The 14,289-nt window shown below is 41.6% G+C and overlaps 1 protein-coding gene across 2 annotated transcripts in view; it reads left to right on the forward strand.

The window, feature by feature from the left end:
* Positions 1-302: 302 nt before the first annotated feature.
* Positions 303-14,289, forward strand: part of wt1a (WT1 transcription factor a) — a gene marked incomplete at both ends in the record, with an annotated part of 34,478 nt that continues 20,491 nt past the window's right edge. For both annotated transcript variants that reach the window (XM_083763249.1, XM_083763250.1), the window contains 2 exons: positions 303-804; positions 8,046-8,168. In XM_083763249.1, the coding sequence (XP_083619375.1) occupies positions 303-804; positions 8,046-8,168 (625 nt within the window). The remainder of the gene's footprint in view (positions 805-8,045; positions 8,169-14,289) is intronic.

Below are 14,289 nucleotides of genomic sequence, written 5' to 3' on the forward strand. Positions count from 1 at the left end.
AGAATTTACGAGAGCGAGAACCGAGCGACGACTCCCCGAATTGTGTCCGCAGACTTCCGAGGACCCAACGGGGTTGTCTTTATTTGTTTGTTTTTCGATATTCAGTCGTTTAGCTATAAGGGACATTCTGACAAACCCATCAAAAGGTAGACACTAGACAGGTATGAAAGACGGTCAAACGACACGCGGATAGAAAATAAGAACATTCAGGTAAAGTTATTGAAGACGCCGCGGTGGTGACAAAGTTAAAACCAAAAGTCTTGGCTCTCCTTCCATTCCACCCGAAACCAAGACTGTACACGATGAGTTCAGACGTGCGTGACCTGAACAGCCTGCTCCCTCCGGTGCCGCCGCTGTCCTCGGGCCCCGTGCCGCCGGGCCCCGGCCCGGGGTGCCCCGCTCTGCCCCTGGGCTCGGCCCCGCCGCAGTGGGCCCCCGTGCTGGACTTCCACGCCGCCGCCTCGCCCTACTCCTCGCTGGCCCCGCCACCGGGCGGGGCGCACACCTCCCTGGCCCCGCACTCCTTCATCAAGCAGGAGCCCACCTGGGGCCCGCCCGGGGACCCGCACCACCACGAGGCGGACCCGCACTGCGGCCTGAGCGCCTTCACCGTCCACTTCTCGGGACAGTTCACCGGCACGGGGGCCTGTCGCTATGGCACGGCGTTCGGGGCGCCCCCGCCTCCGCCCCCCAGCCAGCCCCCCTCGGTGGCGAACCCCCACCACCACCAGCCCCCCAGGATGTTCAGCAACCCCCCCTACCTGACCAACTGCATGGACACGCAGCCCTCCGGCAGGAACCAAGGTAAGGCTGCGTTGTGTGTGTGTGTGCGTGCTTGTGTGTGTGTGTGTGTGCACGCGTGTGTGTGTGTGTGTGTGTGTGTGTGTGTGTGTGTGTGTGTGTGACGCATGCACACACTTCTGTACGTACAGTATAATATATTATAAGCGAGAGTTTCATCAATCAGAAGACCTTTTAAAGCAAACATTCCTGCCCGTGCATTGTAAGTACAGTCGGCCCAGATGATGATTATCATCACATGAACATTAACAAACTTAGAGCAGCTCCATCGAACACCAAAGCTCTCACTCTCGCATCTCTGACACTGCAGACTACTATGCACTGTTAATCATTGAACGGATCACTTTTCGCCCGGCCTTTCATTTGACAAAGCTTGACTTCTTTTATGAGAGAAAGTTGGAAGCGATGTCCGCTTTTGCACAACAGACACACACAACAAATAACAGAAATAAGACTGTTAAATGGTGTGTTATTCTCCAAGGCTGGGAATGAAAAGGTTACTGTATTGGATAATATTATATGCGCATGTATATAGCTGGTGAAGCAGTTACATGTTATTCACAATTAAATGACTTTATGAGGGTTAATAATGGTGATCAAGTTTACTAACAGATGTGTGTGGGTATACCGTACATTTATCAGTGATTTGTTTGGACTGTTATTGTTATTATATTTTCTAAACATTATGCTAAAATATGTTTTGCACCCTAATAAAATATGCATATACTGTATATTGATTTTGGCTTAAAAACACAAAGTGAGTCTGACAATTCATTTTGGGCCACAAAACAATCTTTTTGAAAATGATTGAACAGCAATTAGCAACATCTTAATTACTATATAATGTTTGAATGGATTTTTTTTCTGCACCTGCAAATTGCAATTACTTTTCCAGGGCTGTGGACATGTTTTCTCTGCTGTAGCATGTAAATCTTCATGTAATGTTACATGTTTTGACGGTTGATCGTGGAATTTAAATGCTGCAGCCTGCAATATGTATTAAATAGATTACTTCTAGATTGTGCCAGTAAACAATTTTAATTCCATCACTAGATAATTTTTATATTCCCCTAACTTTCCCTCCATTTACGTGTGTAATTTTTATCATGCCATAAAAAGGCATGATGATAGGATAAAAAGGCCGTATTCCTGTATTCTGATTATTATATTTGCATGAAATAGTTTCTTCATTAGAAGCAGTAATATTTTCAGTGAGTGGACTAAAACACAAATAATACTTGCTTTGGTGAATTCTAATGTACAATATCTAATATCCAACTCTGGATGGGATGGAATGAAATGAACTCTCCTTTGTAAAAATAGTATTTCTCATAAAGATTGTTATGCAGTTTTACTGTATATTATGTATAGTAAATTGTGAGAGGAAAAAGCTGCTGTATAAAGTTCATAAAAGTCATGGATCCGATTCATACCCATAAATTAGTGAGTGCAAACAGTGTGCCCTGTACTTACTTTCCTGCGTGTTTTGGCCCATTGAAAAGCCACAAACTGCAGATGATGGCCATCATCCAGCTTAAAAAAATACCTTATTGGACAGAGCGATTTGAAATAACACAGCTATCGAGCAGATTAATTAATAAACAGAAAGAGGATTCATCATCAAAGAGCTCGTCCACCCTCGATACCCTCTTTATCTGGTCCCTCCTGGATGACTGAACACAGACAAACAAACAGCACACAGTACAGCTGATAGGACCACGCACAGGGTCACCTACACAGGAACATTCCTCAGTGTTCATCCCATTTTGACCTGAGATCAGATTCTAAAAAAATGTCTGTTTGAAAATGACAGTTTTCTGAAAAAGCTATGTTTCTATGTCGTTTGTTTTTGTTAGCTATTTTTCAATAGCTAAAGCATAACATAATGCTAACGCCAAAAGGGGTTCCTGCCCAAAATGGGTTAATAATTCCAAATTGATACATTATACATACACTGAGGATGGCAGAGTTGGCAACCTTTTCGGGGCACATGATCACTATAGACATTTTCCATGAGGTGACAGTGAAAAACACTTTAGGCTACTGTATATAGAGAACAATACAAACATACATTCAGTCAATAATTCAACAACAAAGAATGAGTCAATAAACGTAATCATATGAATTATAAAGTTAAGATAAAACCTGGCAGATTAAAAAGATTGCCCACCCGGGTGTCTTAATGATGTACAGTATGTGCATGTGTAGCAATAGCTTATTCTTAAATAAAGTGAGTAAAGTTTATCAAGGGGGGCGCGTGCGCATTCAGGTAACACAAAACGTAAATACGTTAACACAATTCTCTAGAAAGCAAATTTGGAATTATCCCTTCATGATAGCAACAATGCCATTCCTTCTCAAACTGTCCCATCTACAGCATTTGCTTACAACGGAGCAGTTAAAATATCAGCCTGTGATGAAATATATATAGTAAGCACAATCATTTTAGGGTTGTTGAGGTGTTTATATTTGAATTGCTCTAACACTTAATATAAAACGCTTTTACGATAGCTTGCATGCTGATTTACAGCATCTCCATCAACTATTAAACTAACCATGGTAAAATAAAATTGAAAAAGAAGTAAAGCTGAAAGAAATGAAAGGAAAAGAAACATGAGAAATTACAGTGATCAGATAAAATGCAACTTTTAATAGTTTAATAGTAGTTTAATAGTTGAATACAGCATAATGCACTCACACACACATGCGCACACACACACACACACACACACACACACACACACACACACACACCAGACACAAAAACACGTACACAAATGTGACGGGGTGAGTGGAAGACAAATTGAGTCCTTTAATTAGGTTTTAAGGCTCCCCACCCCACCAGGCCATCTGAAGTCAGTAAAGGTGACAGCACAATTAATGAAGCGTGCGTGCGTGTGTGTGTGTGTGTGTGTGTGTGTGTGTGTGTGTGTGTGTGTGTGTGTGTGTGTGTGTGTGTGTGTGTGTGTGTGTGTGTGTGTGTGTGTGTGTGTGTGTGTGTGTGTGTGTGTGTGTGTGTGTGTGTGTGTGTGTGTGTGTGTGTGTGTGTGTAACCTAGATAATTTATCATTTATAGGTGATCCACCCTCTGGTCTAGGCTGTTTTATTTCAGAAACACCACTTGTTGCGTGCGTGAGTGTACGTACATGTACTAACTGTATATGCAAGCTTATGGGTGTCCATTGGATTTCGCAGTACTTGTTGTGTATTGAAGGGTACATTTACACTTAAATGTGTACTATATCCAAAACCTCTTCTTTAGAGCAGGGATACTTGAAAATGTTTTAGCCAATACGCAAATTTTGCAGATCACGTTCTCCACGATACTTCTCTCATATACACAACACACTATAAGATCATGAATGACAATTTAACGACAATTTAACCAGGAGGGACACATATTTACACTCTTAAGTGTAGCCACTTAAAACCCATGATTGACCGGAGTCCCTCTTATATGCTTCATACTAGTGTATCTTCTGTTTTTTTTTTTTTTTTCTGTTTTCACTTAAATATTTTCGCTGAAAACAGCCGATCTACAAGCTCACAACGCACTTGTAGATCTGCTATTTTCTGCGAATGTTTTTACCTGAGTGTGAATGCTGGGGTTTAATATAAGTATAGTTAAATTAATGCTTAGGATTTGATGCATAGTATGTAAATTTTAGCTATGTACCGTATCACTCATTTTGTGTCCCAATTTCTAAACTTTTTAGAGGGAGATTAGACTGACTTAAAAGACAAGTTCACCCATTTTCAACCTATTTTCATCTTTAAAGATATATAAGGGTCCATTTGGGGTTACCAACTCTCCATCTTTTAGCTGGGGACCACCTGGAACCCCCTCAAGGACCACTGGTGGTCCCCGGAACACTGGTTGAAAACCACTGGTATACAGGGATTGATGCGTTGGCCTCTCATATCTGGTCACAGGATCTTGTTAATAATATCCAACAGAGTGACTGCAGGATTGTGGAAATCCATATAATTAATAAAAAAGGAATGGCCTATTCTGAGTTTCAGCCATACATACATCACATACCATAGACCATTTGTATGCCCCAGGGCAATGTGCTAGGCCATCTCCTGTTTTTGCTCAACACTCAAATATCATTGCTGAAAATAACTGATCTACAAGATCACAACGCATTGCGGCGCTGCAACGTTTGTAGAAAAGCTATTTTTGCCTTGTGCATATCTTTGGCCTTATAACTGTCCGACTCTGACACGCAATAGTCCGACACCCTACCCCAAACCCTATAACCTATAACCCTAACCCCAAACCCTATAACCTATAACCCTAACCCCAAACCCTATAACCTATAACCCTACCCCAAACCCTATAACCTATAACCCTAACCCCAAACCCTATAACCTATAACCCTAACCCCAAACCCTATAACCTATAACCCTAACCCCAAACCCTATAACCTATAACCCTAACCCCAAACCCTATAACCTATAACCCTAACCCCAAACCCTATAACCTATAACCCTACCCCAAACCCTATAACCTATAACCCTACCCCAAACCCTATAACCTATAACCCTAACCCCAAACCCTATAACCTATAACCCTAACCCCAAACCCTATAACCTATAACCCTAACCGCACACGGAAGCCACGTGTGAGTCTCAACCGGCCAGGTACTTTATGTCGGAGCCACGGGTGAGTCTTAACCCATTCTGACCTGAGAACAGATTCATACGAGGTTTCCACTGGACACACACTGGGTCTGATTAACCCATTCTGACCTGAGATCAGATTAAAAAAATGTCAGTCGTTCTTCGATTTTTCAAAAATAGCAGACCTACAAGCTCGTATCGCGCCACTCGGTGGCGCGATATGAGCTTGTAGATCTGCTATTTTTCAATAGCTAAAGCATAACATGATGCTGACACCAAAATGGGTGCCCGGTCAGAATGGGTTCACCGGCAACGCGTATCAGTGCCACGTCTTGACCATCCACGTATGTCAGACTAACGTATATGCCCCCTCCCATTTTTGCCGAATGTTAGACCCATAATGTTAGGGTTCATTAATGCCATTATTTTGTGTAGCCTGTATATGTTTATATTTTCTCCATAGTCATTTACAAACATACCAAAGTTACGTTCATTTACAAAAAAATGGGCTATAGAGCCATGGTCACGTCCTGGATCTGTTCCCTGCACTTTTCCGTGTTTGGCCACCAGGCTCTGCATCCTCGCCCCCTTCTCCCCTGGCGAGTCCTTGATTGACACAGTCTGGGATCCACAGGTGCGAGCTGTTGGCCTAATGACTGCCTTTAGTTGGCCAGAGTCAGAACCATCCTAATAGAAGAGTTGCGATATTGAGGGGGGCAGAAAACAGCACGGTCACGTGGTTCATGTATTCGCGCGAGCCCATAGACTCCAATGCATTCCGTAAACTTCCGGGTTGTCCCCATGCAATAGAAGTCTATATGTAGAAGAGCTGCCATTGGACTGGCCCCATGAAGTGAACGGAGTTTGCGTAACTCTGTCTTACTCTATGGCTCTGGCCAGAGTCTATTTAAGACTGTCTGTGACTGCTCTCTGTGTTGGTTGGTTCAGTGTGTTATCAGGGGGCTTGTTTCCGGGTCCCAGGCTGTGTATTTCCCTTGCATTCCGTTTATTCGCTCTGTGAGGTGTACCTTGTTTTGCATTATGATTTAAGTTAAGTAAAGTACTCGTTATCCTGTCCTCCTTGGTCTCCTGCTTTTACTTTGAAATGAGTTCTGCATTTAGGTCCAAAACACATCCTGGGTCCTGACAGAGCTCAATCATTCTACAGTATGTTGACGGGCAGTTGATACTTGATTTTTGAGTGGTGGTGCAACCACTCCTATAGACAGCTACTGTATGTGTGTGTGTGCAGCTGCCTGGCTGTTTCCCTGTGTCCCTGGCTGTGTCCGAGCACACACACACACACACACACACACACACACACAGTGACAGTACAGTACATTAGAGTGACCCCGGCCTCGGGGACCCCCACACTCAACCATTTCTCAACCATTTCGGACGCGGAACCGGGTTGACCCTCTGGACGTGTTCCTGGGGGTCTGGATGTTCTGGGGGCCCTCCGGGGACGCCCACTTGTAACTCTGTCCTTTTTCGACCATTTCGGACGCGGGCGGCTCGTTTAACCCATTCTGACCTGAGATCAGATTCATACGAGGTTTCCGCCGGACAAACACTGGGTCTGATGAACCCATTCTGACCTGAGATCAGATTCTAAAAATGTCAGTCGCTCTTCGATTTTTCAAAAATAGCAGACCTACAAGCTCGTATCGCGCCACTCGGTGGCGCGATATGAGCTTGTAGATCTGCTATTTTTAAATAGCTAAAGCATAACATGATGCTAACACCAAAATGGGTGCCCGGTCAGAATGGGTTAAAGTGAATGGAAACGCATATATAAGCACTGATTTAGATAAGTGAGCAAGTTTTACCGTACCAAAATTAATGTATCGTCCAAATGGCTTTTCCAGACGTCTTAACAAACCACGGTACTTATGTACCAAAATGATTGGGTATAATGTCAAGGCTCAAGGTTCAAGTTTACTTAGTGTCCCCGAAGGGCAAATTGGGTTGCAGCATAGACAGTACATTAAACAATGAAACAGTACAAATAAACAAACAGTTCACATAGCAGATACCAGAGTACAAAGGTGCACATAACCATTAAAGTGCAGCCGTTAAAGTGCTATGCGATAGGTCATAAAAAGTGCATATTGTGCATAGACATAGGCAGAGTGCATATAGTGCTCAATGTGCCGAATGCCATGGTATAATCCTTTAAACACATGCACCCTGGCCCAGGCCGTAGCGTAACGGTCTGGGCACCGGAATGGTGATCCAGTCGCGGTGTGCCGCGGGTTCGACTCCCGGACCCGACACGGCCTTTACCGCATGTCATCCCCCCATCTCTCTCCCGTTTCCTGTCAGCCTACTTTCTATCCCTTAAAAAATCAATAAAGGCGTAAGCCGCAAAAAAATATCTTAAAAAAAAAAAAAAAAAAAAAAAAAACACATGCACCCTATACCTATAGTTTGGCCATTTACTATTTCAAAGTCTACTAGTTTAAGTACTTAAATTGAACTCCAACGTTGTACAGGACAATGGTGATGATGACACCAATGAAAGTAGGGAAATATAGGTTGACTCGAATGACCTGTACCCGCTAGCCTATAGTTTTTCAGACGCACGGTAAAGGTCACAATGTGTGCATGTGTTGCAGGTTACAGCGCTGTTGCATTCGACGGGCCTGGAAATTACAGCCACACTCCTACACACCACAGCTCGCAGTTCTCCAACCATTCCTTCAAACATGAAGACGCCATCACTCCGCAGACCACTATGGGTAAGCAACACCTTGACCTAAACTCTGGTGTGTGTTGTTTTGTGCACATATACCTATATCGCGTGTGTGTGTGTGTGTGTGTGTGTGTGTGTGTGTGTGTGCTCGCGTACATATACACTATTATTGTATTATTATTGTATTACATGACACGTACTGTATATGTGTCAAACAGTGTTATTAGGAACTGTCAGAAGAATGTGACTGACTAAGGCTCGAAGTTTTTTTTCCCGTTTGTTTGTTTTAATATAATATATTCAAATGTTGTATTATTTATAATATATGCAATAATGTATAAATTAGCCCATAAAGCTATACCATATTCTTTTATCTATAGTGTGAATGCAAATGAGCACAAGAGTGGAATAAACTAAATTTCCTTGATTATCAAGATGACATTTGCATATTGACAGTTTGTACGGTTGGTGCATTTTGGTTTTCAAAAGAAGAATGGCCTCCTGACTATTGCAAGTAATGGTGCCGAATGTCTGTCCGGAGTTCCAAAGTTCTCAGCAGCTCCTCCCTTGAGCTTGTAGATCGGCTCATGTTCAATATGTTCATTTGATTTGATTTATTATAGCACAAAATGTAACAAAAACAATACAAAAACTGTACAAAAAATATAAAAAGAAGTGCCAGAAGGAGACATTACCGGTACATTAATAATAAACAACATTAATAATATATATTTTTAAAGATTTGTTTATTGACATGCAAACATGAAATTACAGAAATGCATGCAAAAGAAATTATTAAGACAAACTGAAAAACAAAGAAAAAACCGCAACAAGAAAAACTAAAAAAGGCAAAAGGAAAAACTGTAAATAAAAAAAATATGAATGCCGAATATAGAATTTACAAATAACACGATTTCAGTAGGCTATAAAAATCTAAAACATAATTTAAATGCCTGATAGCTTATAATCCATGACAAGATTACTGATAATAATTAGCCAACATTGACATATCTGATTTTACAGGGTAGTGCAACCAAGAAAACAGGGATTAGACCAAAACAGACAAAACTAAAGATATCAGAATCTGTGCTAATGAATGTGACGTTATGTGATCTGGTCAATCAAAACATCCTTCAATTTGACAGTATCTCTGTATTTAAGGAAAAAATTACCATGACTAGTAAGTAGGTTAGTACGGTAAAAGGGGGTGTTTAGATTTGTTGCCTGTCTATACTATAACAACAAAAGTATTCATAGAAAAGTATGCATGGCCATGCAGTATAACTGCGTAACGTGCGTGCGTGTGCGTGCGTGCGTGTGCGTGCGTGCACGTGTGTGTAAAAAGGAAGGTAATCCAAGTTTCACTGATCCGCAGAAATTTCCAAAGATTTTCCTTTTGTTTTTTTTACCCAAGTATGGCTCAAGTGGTTAACTTAGGTCTATGGAAAACACTGTGCTTTCTAGAATTTCGTTTTTTCCATAAAAACAAAAGCATTTGGGTGAGTTGTTACATTAAAGGGACACTTCACCCTTTTTGCAAAAACATATATGTTAATGACGTTTAGAAGCTTTAGAACACTTTCCTGAGGGTCTTTATGTGTGTAATATATGGTTTTAGATATTTTAGATTGTAGCAGTGAGCCCAGTCTCTCTGATGTCATGGACACTGGGCTCACTTCCTTCCTGGACTACATGTTGTCTCAGTAAGACAGCCCTCCCCCTATCCACAAGGAGGAGCAGTTCCCCCAAAGCATTATGGGAATGGTAGTCCAGGAAGGAAGTGAGCCCAGTGTCTATGACATCAGAGACACTGGGCTCACTGCTACAATCTAAAATATCTAAAACCACACATTACACACATAAAGACCCCCAGGAAAGCTTCTAAACGTCATTAACATATATTTTTTTGCAAAAAGGGTGAAGTGTCCCTTTAACTGTATGGGCAAAGGTGTTGTGCACACACACTGCACTACACAAATTCCAGGGTTTTTGTACTTAACAATACTTACTTCTACTCCACTATACATCTCGGATCCAAATATTGTACTTTTACTCCACTACATTTTATTTGACAGCTTTAGTTACTAATTACTTTGTACATTTGGATTATTATTACAAAACATACATAAATCACTTCAGGTCTATATATACATTTTGGCCTATTGAAAATATCAGATCTACGAGCTCACAATGCGATTTAGTTTCACGGACACTAGAGGGTTTAAGTAGTTCATCCGCAGAAATGTCTTAAGATTTTCCAACTGTTTTTTTATTTCTTTACCCGAGTACGGTTCAAGTGATTAACTTGTCTTGTTGGTCTATGGAAATACAGTGCTTTCTAGAATTTAAACAAAAGCATTGTTGTTACGCAAGACTGTGTATAAGCGCAAATGTGCGCTCTGTGCTCCTCACCTGTCCTGTCCTCTGTTGTAAACTCTCTCTCCTAGGGACTGTCCTGTCCTCTGTTGTAAGCTCCTCTCCTAGGGACTGTCCTGTCCTCTGTTGTAAACTCTCTCTCCTAGGGACTGTCCTGTCCTCTGTTGTAAACTCTCTCTCCTAGGGACTGTCCTGTCCTCTGTTGTAAGCTCCTCTCCTAGGGACTGTCCTGTCCTCTGTTGTAAACTCTCTGCGATGACCCCTAGGGACTGTCCTGTCCTCTGTTGTAAACTTCTCACCTAGGGACTGTCCTGTCCTCTGTTGTAAACTCTCTCTCCTAGGGACTGTCCTGTCCTCTGTTGTAAGCTCCTCTCCTAGGGACTGTCCTGTCCTCTGTTGTAAACTCCTCCTAGGGACTGTCCTGTCCTCTATTGTAAACTCTCTGCGATGACCCCTAGGGACTGTCCTGTCCTCTGTTGTAAGCTCCTCTCCTAGGGACTGTCCTGTCCTCTGTTGTAAGCTCCTCACCTAGGGACTGTCCTGTCCTCTGTTGTAAACTCTCTCCTAGGGACTGTCCTGTCCTCTATTGTAAACTCCTCTTCTAGGGACTGTCCTGTCCTCTATTGTAAACTCCTCTCCTAGGGACTGTCCTGTCCTCTGTTGTAAACTCTCTGCGATGACCCCTAGGGACTGTCCTGTCCTCTGTTGTAAACTCTCTGCGATGACCCCTAGGGACTGTCCTATCCTCTGTTGTAAACTCTCTGCGATGACCCCTAGGGACTGTCCTGTCCTCTGTTGTAAACTCTCTGCGATGACCCCTAGGGACTGTCCTGTCCTCTGTTGTAAACTCTCTGCGATGACCCCTAGGGACTGTCCTGTCCTCTGTTGTAAACTCTCTGCGATGACCCCTAGAGACTGTCCTGTCCTCTGTTGTAAACTCCTCTCCTAGGGACTGTCCTGTCCTCTGTTGTAAACTCCTCTCCTAGGGACTGTCCTGTCCTCTGTTGTAAACTCCTCTCCTAGGGACTGTCCTGTCCTCTATTGTAAACTCTCTGCGATGACCCCTAGAGACTGTCCTGTCCTCTGTTGTAAACTCCTCTCCTAGGGACTGTCCTGTCCTCTGTTGTAAACTCTCTGCGATGACCTTGCTTGTCACGGAGAAGTAAATCTACCACATCCTGGGTCAACACGCCCCATTCTCCTCCCCTACTTTCATCTGCCCGTTTATCAGTGGTGGGAAAAGTATACTCACGGTTTTTAGTAAAGTAAAAGTATCAATAGTGCAATATAGAAATACTATGTTACAAGTAAAAGTCTATGTATGTATGTACTTGAGTAAAAGTACAAAAGTATTGGTATCAAAATGTCTCGTTTTCAAGTTTCAAATGTATAAAAATCTTCTACAATCTCACAAGCTCACAATTTTCAAATGGCCGAAATGTATTATATACTGTATAGGGCTGAAATGGTTACTGTATGTTTTGTCATGATCAAATTCTACAAAATAACTTGTGTAACGAGTTTTCAAATTAATGTAGTGGAGTAAAAGTACAATATTTGGATCCGAGATGTAGTGGAGTAGACGTAAAAGTATTGGTGTCAAGTAAAAGTACCTCAAAATGTTACTTATGTACAGTACTTGAGTAAATCGTACCGCCACTGCTGTGTATTCCTCTCATCTCTCCTCTGGCAGTGCGACTAGTACATGTTTATGTATTCATCTCATCTCCCCTCTCTAGACTAGTACATGTTTATGTATTCATCTCATCTCCCCTCTCTAGACTAGTACATGTTTATGTATTCATCTCATCTCCCCTCTCTAGACTAGTACATGTTTATGTATTCATCTCATCTCCCCTCTCTAGACTAGTACATGTTTATGTATTCATCTCATCTCCCCTCTCTAGACTAGTACATGTTTATTTATTCATCTCATCTCCCCTCTCTAGACTAGTACATGTTTATGTATTCGTCTCATCTCCCCTCTCTAGACTAGTACATGTTTATGTATTCATCTCATCTCCCCTCTCTAGACTAGTACATGTTTATGTATTCATCTCATCTCCCCTCTCTAGACTAGTACATGTTTATGTATTCATCTCATCTCCCCTCTCTAGACTATAGTACATGTTTATGTATTCGTCTCATCTCCCCTCTCTAGACTAGTACATGTTTATGTATTCATCTCATCTCCCTCTCTAGACTAGTACATGTTTATGTATTCATCTCATCTCCCCTCTCTAGACTAGTACATGTTTATGTATTCATCTCATCTCCCCTCTCTAGACTATAGTACATGTTTATGTATTCATCCCATCTCCCCTCTCTAGACTAGTACATGTTTATGTATTCATCTCATCTCCCCTCTCTAGACTAGTACATGTTTATGTATTCATCTCATCTCCCCTCTCTAGACTAGTACATGTTTATGTATTCATCTCATCTCCCCTCTCTAGACTAGTACATGTTTATGTATTCATCCCATCTCCCCTCTCTAGACTAGTACATGTTTATGTATTCATCCCATCTCCCCTCTCTAGACTAGTACATGTTTATGTATTCATCTCATCTCCCCTCTCTAGACTAGTACATGTTTATTTATCTCCCCTCTCTAGACTAGTACATGTTTATGTATTCATCTCATCTCCCCTCTCTAGACTAGTACATGTTTATTTATCTCCCCTCTCTAGACTAGTACATGTTTATTTATCTCCCCTCTCTAGACTAGTACATGTTTATTTATCTCCCCTCTCTAGACTACATGTTTATGTATTCATCTCATCTCCCCTCTCTAGACTAGTACATGTTTATGTATTCATCTCATCTCCCCTCTCTAGACTAGTACATGTTTATGTATTCATCTCATCTCCCCTCTCTAGACTAGTACATGTTTATGTATTCATCTCATCTCCCCTCTCTAGACTAGTACATGTTTATGTATTCATCTCATCTCCCCTCTCTAGACTAGTACATGTTTATTTATTCATCTCATCTCCCCTCTCTAGACTAGTACATGTTTATGTATTCGTCTCATCTCCCCTCTCTAGACTAGTACATGTTTATGTATTCATCTCATCTCCCCTCTCTAGACTAGTACATGTTTATGTATTCATCTCATCTCCCCTCTCTAGACTAGTACATGTTTATGTATTCATCTCATCTCCCCTCTCTAGACTATAGTACATGTTTATGTATTCGTCTCATCTCCCCTCTCTAGACTAGTACATGTTTATGTATTCATCTCATCTCCCTCTCTAGACTAGTACATGTTTATGTATTCATCTCATCTCCCCTCTCTAGACTAGTACATGTTTATGTATTCATCTCATCTCCCCTCTCTAGACTATAGTACATGTTTATGTATTCATCCCATCTCCCCTCTCTAGACTAGTACATGTTTATGTATTCATCTCATCTCCCCTCTCTAGACTAGTACATGTTTATGTATTCATCTCATCTCCCCTCTCTAGACTAGTACATGTTTATGTATTCATCTCATCTCCCCTCTCTAGACTAGTACATGTTTATGTATTCATCCCATCTCCCCTCTCTAGACTAGTACATGTTTATGTATTCATCCCATCTCCCCTCTCTAGACTAGTACATGTTTATGTATTCATCTCATCTCCCCTCTCTAGACTAGTACATGTTTATTTATCTCCCCTCTCTAGACTAGTACATGTTTATGTATTAATCTCATCTCCCCTCTCTAGACTAGTACATGTTTATTTATCTCCCCTCTCTAGACTAGTACATGTTTATTTATCTCCCCTCTCTAGACTAGTACATGT

The sequence above is a fragment of the Protomyctophum parallelum genome (genome assembly GCF_964188405.1).
Source record: "Protomyctophum parallelum genome assembly, chromosome: 4".
NCBI lineage: Eukaryota > Metazoa > Chordata > Actinopteri > Myctophiformes > Myctophidae > Protomyctophum > Protomyctophum parallelum.